This window comes from Nansenia antarctica, assembly GCF_963989245.1.
Source record: "Nansenia antarctica genome assembly, chromosome: 4".
In the NCBI taxonomy this organism is placed as follows: Eukaryota; Metazoa; Chordata; class Actinopteri; order Argentiniformes; family Microstomatidae; genus Nansenia; species Nansenia antarctica.
In genome coordinates, this window is record NC_137689.1 from 21,808,890 (window position 1) to 21,815,789 (window position 6,900).

The window sequence follows — 6,900 nt, forward strand, 5'->3', positions numbered from 1 at the left end:
TTATTTTAATTTGACCCTCTTGGCACCCTCAATGTAGTCCTCCTTTGTCAGCCGATATCCCCAGTGTTGTAATGTCTGTCTGACCACTGGAGAGACTGTGGGGTTGTCAAAGCCACAGCCAGACCGGACTACTTTCGTGATCAGATTACTTCTCCACCGGCCTTTCAGCCCTGCACACTTTGCCCATCTCCCAATCTGACGGTCGTCATCCTTAGTGCGCCTACCCTGGTAAAACCTATGAAGAATTAACATTTCAAAATGAGATTCTGGAGAGAAAAATGCTGAGGTTTAAGTGTTTTTCAGTGTTAAATGGGCAGCGGTACACTAAAAAACATTACAGATATACATACAATCTCCATAGACAATCTTTATCTGCCAAGTTGAGTGCTACGTCAATGACTACAGTCAGGCATTAGATATAAACTGTTACTTTGGTCACCATACTGTGACACAGTATGTTAGTCACATTTAGAACTAAATAAATGCCTCTGCTAGTTTCAAAGTCATGTTACTGTAAGAATTTCACTGGAGAAAAACATGAAAGTTGGCAGACTTAATGTTTCAGTTACAAGTAGTCATGCTGGGTGAAACTCGCTGGGAAACACATTTCTGTCGACATTGATAGTTTCCTCCTCTCTGCACTCCTGGGAGCTGGTGAAAGAGGGAACAAGTCGGCAACTGACCAAATGTTCAGACTTTTTTTCTGAAAAATGTAAATAAATGTAAACTTTGTTGAAAATCAATGACACACTCGCTAGAGTTAGAGCCTGCTAACAATGTAAAGTAGTGTTATAGATAACTAGGTAGTATAGTAGTGGGGATTACTCACCGAATCCATTCCATTGCAATATTTTGGCTTAACGTTAAAATGTACTTACATTTTGAGAATAAAAGTCAGAACATTTGGATTGTTTGCCGACGTGTTCCCCCTTTTACCAGCTGCCGTCACATATTCCCCTACTATGCCCAGTTCAATCATAACTGCCTATACCTGCAGTACCACTGAAACCAGCCGTAGGGGTCCTGGGGAATGATCCATCCACTTGTCTCCCACATCTCCAGACTGCCCCCACACTTCACTTTATGTGTGTTTACACTCTCTCTGTATGTTGCAGATGCCACCTGATGCCACCAGTGAAGAAAGGCACACATAACAGTCAGTGATACTGGAATGAAAACAGAAGGCAGTAGTACCAAGTTTGGTTAAAAAGACAGTAGCCTACACTACCAGTGCATCGGTGTAGGTTTGGAAAAGTCACCTGTTTGGGAATGTCCAAGCCTTTCAGCCAGTCGTCAGGGAGCTCCTTCCATACTTCATCTCCATAGTTTTGTTCTTAGATGATAGGGAAAAACACTGATACTCCAATTGTGGAAAATGTGACATAAGTCATGAAGTAATACAGTGTGCCATAATGCTAACATCCCAAATGGTAATGATTTAGGTTTGTGTAGAATATACTTACTTGTGATTTTTGAGTATATTGGTCTGAAGTAAGTCCCACCAAAGCTGCCAGCTTGAAGGACCTCCTCTGGGGACATGTTGGGTCTGAACACTGGGAAGTCTAAGGAACAGTAGAATGACTTGAGACTCCTTAAAGCTATAGTTGAAAACGTTTTAAAAACAGAAACGCTCATATACTTTACCTTTAAATACAAGTTGCCCTTTGTCATTCTTTTTCACCTCTGGGCATCCATTTGGAATTGGAGTCTTGCTTCCATCCTTTGAACTTGGAAGAATTTCTGAGCTGCACACGGATTTCGGTTTCTTCTCGTCTATTAAGCAAATATATAATGTTGGGGGGTAATGCACATATTCTTTTCAGAATACATTGGCAATTCCTAAAAGCCATAGCTAGTAATAATAATCCACTGCCCATAAACTCCCTTACATAAACGAGACGACTAACCCACGTTATGATCCTGGTGTTGGTTAATACCTGTGCGACTTTCCTTCGGTTTAAACCTTTTACCAGCAATGTTCTCAGCTGAAGAGGATGTTTTTCTTTTAGAAGTCGTCTTTGTGTTATCGCATTTCTCCATATTCCGTCTTGATTTGTTCCAGCAGATTGATTCCCAAATTGAACAGGCAGGCTTAACTAGAAAACGAGGTTTGAATGACATGTGATGAAAGACAACGAGGCTCAGTAACAGAATCAGAACATAAACAATAACGTTTCTCTGGTTATGAAAAACATGTCGAGTAACCACGCGTGCAAGGACAAGAGGGGCGGGGCATGGGCTCGCTCGTTATACAAGACGAGTAGTTTTCTCTTCTCTGGCTGTGTTCGAAATGGCATACTAGTATACTGCATACTAGCATACTCAATTAGTATATAGTGCATACTGCCTACTAAATTCATAATAAGTATGCCAATTCGGTTGTTAAGTCGTGACGTGTTTCCGGGTCCAAAGTTGGCTGAGCCGCTGTCTTCGAAATGCCTCAGTAATAATAATAATAATAATTCATTATATTTATATAGCGCTTTTCCGAGGCTCAAAGACGCTGACAAATATGGGGAAAACGGGAAAGTGCTGTGTCCCTTGTATGAATAGATCCGAGTCTAAAAAACGATTGAACTGTCATTCTACCGCTGTAGTAAATTGGACGTCTATAGATTAGTGGAGAGCAAAACAGCAGCTGGCCATTGAAGATCAGAGCAGCCAACACAACGACCTTCAGCCATCCTCCCTCCAGAGGAATTACCTGGTGATCGGGTGGTTTGAGCGGGGTAACCATGGACGAGGAGGTGCAGGAACTTAGGGACATGGTGCAGAAATTGCAGGCTGATAATGAGAGGCTTTCTCGGGAGAGACTGGAGCCTGCCCCCAGCCCTTCTACACCCCCTCCTGAGTCTGTTCCTAACCCCCTACCTTCCAATAGGTCCAGTAGAGGTCCGTCTAGGGGGTCTTCCCCGACAGTTGAGCGAGTAGTTTATGTCCCTAAGGACAAGAAGTGTTCTACCTTCACGGGGCGGGGGGAATTAGCTATCAGTGAATGGGTTGATGAGGTTACGTCCACATTACGCACTCGTCGAATGTCCGTTATTGAACAGGCGCACTTTATTTATGAGCACTTGGGTGGGGACGCCAGGGATGAGATAAAATATCGGTCTAGGTGGGTTCAGGAAGACCCTGACAGTATTTGTTCAACCCTTCAGACCCAGTATGGCTGTGCAGATGCACCTATTGCCCTTCTGCAGAAGTTTCATTCTAGGAGACAGCAGGACGGTGAGACTATGCGCGAGTATGCTAACGCCCTATTTGCTCTAATGGATATGGTTGTCAGACATTCTCCCGAGGGTGCTCTGAAGGCTGATGTGTTGTTACGTGACCAGTTTGTACTGTAGAGTACGTCTGTGACGGCAACCTTAGCAGAACTCTAAAATACATAGTTCGAAATAACCCCGATTATGACCTGCATGATACTCGTGAGGCAGCCATCCGATGGGAGAGAGAGGGTAGACCATGGGAAGGTAGACCCAGAAGGTATTCAATTCCATCTGTTCAGAGCCTACAGCATAAGGCCCAAGGTGGGCCAGAGGTTCTGCCCCCCCCACGCATCTCTTGCATTTGAGGTGGCAGAGCTAAGGGAGATGTTTAAGAGGCAGCAAGAGCAGTTTAAGGAGTTCCCTCAAACACTTTTGGCACTAAACCCTCCCCCGCATCCACCTATCCAGCGTAGAGGCCCAATTATTTGTAGACGATGCCAACAGCCAGGTCATTTTGCCCAAGACTGTGACAACGAACGTGCAGTGCAAGCCCCACGCGCCCATCCCCCGCATAGAGTAGGAGGACTACGACCCACCCAGCAGTTATCGGGAAACTAACTCCCTCTGATATGCAGAGTCACTTATCAGAAGGGGCCATTGTTGGCTCAAATCACATTGTTCATGGGGGTCTAGAGCCGGTTACACAGTTGATCGGGGCCTGCCCAAGAGTAACTGTTAATATGGGAGGGGTGGAAGTCTCATGCCTATTGGACACCGGATCAATGGTGTCTACCATAACCGAAAGTTTTTTTACCCAGAACTTTCAGCCCTGGGGCCCTAAGAGACTCCAGTCCTGTGGATGGCTACAACTGAGGGCAGCCAACCACCTAAACATCCCCTACCTGGGGTATATGGAATTGGACATCCAAGTACTGGGTAAGGTCGTCCTCCGCCGTGGCATTTTAGTTGTTCAGGACCCACCACAACATTTGCCTAGACCAGATTGCCCAGGGGTCTTAGGCATGAACATCATTGGCGAATGCTATCAGGAATTGTTTGGCCAGCATGGCCTCGATATGTTTGATCTTCCTCCTGTAAAGGAGGCCCACAGTACCTGGCAACCGGCACTGTTACATTGTCACCAAGCTCGGCTTAGGCCCAAGGCAGACAGAGGGGGGACTGTTAGGGTCCGGGGTAAGGGGAGGAGGTGCATTCCAGCAGGCACCACCAAGTTGGTGGCTGCCACCTGTTCCCAGTATTATACTAACACTCCATGCTCTGTCCTGTTTGAACCCCGGGATAACTGTAACCTTCCCGGGGGTTTGTTATTATCACCAGCGGTGGGATTTGGGAGAAATGTTGTCAGTAGTTTATAACAAAACATTTAATTTCACTCAAACACACCAGAGAAACTGATATTTTTGCAGTGGTTTCTATATTTTTTCTAGAGCTGTATATTCAAATAAAGGGTTGCTTTTATTTTAAAAGACACAAGTATTCATTAAACATTATGGAAGTTTAATAGTAGACAATACACATACAAATCAATAAACACACAATAAAGACAATCAGAATTAATGGGGATTTTGCACAGGGAATTAATGATTCTCTAAAAAAAAAAAACGGTATTTTATTATGTAATGTTCTGACTTTGTGTGTGTGTGTGTGTGTGTGTGTGTGTGTGTGTGTGTGTGTGTGTGTGTACACATGCAAATTGTTGTCCATTAATTCGCACCACAATAAACAGAAACTACAAATCAGCTGGTTCAGGCTGGGTCTGTCTCCTCGCCTCACCCAGCTCCTCCTCTAGGTGGCAGAGCTGAGCCAACTTCAGCTGCTCTACAGACACAGACCCAAAACACACACAAGCATTATCAGGGTATATACAGGAATCTTGAGGTTAATTTCAATACCTTTCTAAGACTTTTTAAAGTCCTTGTCAATATTTTTCCAGACCTCACCGCCACTTCGAGCTGTAACCGTTTACATCAGTGACACCTTTAACTTAACAGTTTTAGTTTGCAATAGACTAGACCACTATCATAGAATTTCCGGTTCATCTTTGTTTTTTTATAAAACTAATACATTCTTTTACTCAAAGTTTTTAGGACTGAAATTATTTGGACAGAGTCTAATTCAGAAAAATACCTAAAAAAATCCAAGACCTCATAACATCGTGATTGACTTTTTTTTAATTATTCTTTTTTTTTCTTTTTCTGAGTGGGGCAGTCCCACTCATATTTTCCATTTTTTATTTGACAGATACAGTGAAGATTTAGACAGGAAGGAGGGGTGAGAGAGAGAGGAGGGATTACATGCAGGATATGTCCCGGCCGGAATTCGAACCGGGGACCCTGCGGTTACATGGTCGACGCTTAACCCGCTACGCCACCTAAGCGCCCCAAGACTTTTTAATACTTATTAACGGTCTTGATTTTCCCAAAATTGATTCATCAACTTTTAATACTTTTCAAGACACCGCGGATACCCTGATTATATGCAAAATCACGCACGCACACACACACACACACACACACACACACACACACACACACAATGTACAAACGGTACGTACCAGCCTTCAACAACTGATTCTTGGTGTTTTCAATGTTCTCTATTTCAGCAGGTAGTCTTTGTAGGGTCTGGGGGAGAGGAGATGAGAGGACAGAGATCAGATGAGACTAGGGCCCAGTTCCATTTTAGTGCCTAGCCCCCTCCTCTAGCTCCTATCCCATCGGAGAATCATATTTGAACAAAGACAAACTCACAAACACCTGCAGATTCTTATGCTGTTCTATCAGTTGCTGAAGCTGATTCTCAAACTTCATCCTGCATGAGAAAGTACACGATGTTCAACCTTAGCTCTCCAATAAAACATATAATCAACAACTCAATGCAGTCGAGAGACCAATATGGCATCATACCAACCAAGAATAATAGTACCACGCTATACATAAAAGTCAAATGTGCTCCTATGAGGCCCTTGAACATTGAAGAATATAATGAACAGTAAAGGGCTCTGCACACAGCGTGCGATTTCTGTTGCGCGTCAACATTCCATTTTGAAGTTTGAATGGAAGTCTATGAGAACATCGCATTTCAACACACACGGCCCCGATTTTAATCGCACGGCGAAAATTCGATTCCATTCATTTTGAATGGGACAAAGCACACGGCGTGCGAGTTTTGTCGCACTGTCAAATTTGTGCTTTTTCCCATTCAAAATGAATGGAATCGAATTTTCGCCGTGCGATTAAAATTGGGGCCGTGTGTGTTGAAATGCGATGTTCTCATAGACTTCCATTCAAACTTCAAAATGGAATGTTGACACGCAACAGAAATCGCACGCTGTGTGCAGAGCCCTTAAGAAAGCAGGCTATCAAGAACAGTGAAACAGCATATACCGTTGCTTCCTGTGTTTGAGCTTGGTCTCCTGGATCTGACACCTGTACTGCTCTACCTGCTCCACATACTTCTCGTTCAGCTGCAACGGCCTGTCATGGAGACACACACACACACACACACACTGAAGAAAACAACTATTAAAATATATTTTAATTTTCCATTGCGGCAGATCAAATAAGCCTAAACATTTTAGAGTTTAAATGTATACTAACTGTACCTCTGCTGACAGACATTTCAGGATCTGATGATTTCTAAAAAGGTTATTGTTACTGTAAACCAAACAGCA

At 43.6% G+C, this 6,900-nt stretch overlaps 1 protein-coding gene across 1 annotated transcript; it reads right to left on the bottom strand.

Annotated features, from left to right (window-relative positions):
* LOC308155876 (uncharacterized protein) lies at positions 1-2,040 on the bottom strand (the record flags this gene model as incomplete). Its single annotated transcript, XM_080529242.1, has 6 exons — positions 1-235; positions 992-1,122; positions 1,260-1,333; positions 1,464-1,562; positions 1,645-1,773; positions 1,938-2,040. The coding sequence occupies 6 exons, from the start codon at positions 2,038-2,040 to the stop codon at positions 1-3; spliced, it is 771 nt and encodes a 256-aa protein (XP_080385368.1).
* Between the last annotated feature and the right edge of the window lie 4,860 nt (positions 2,041-6,900).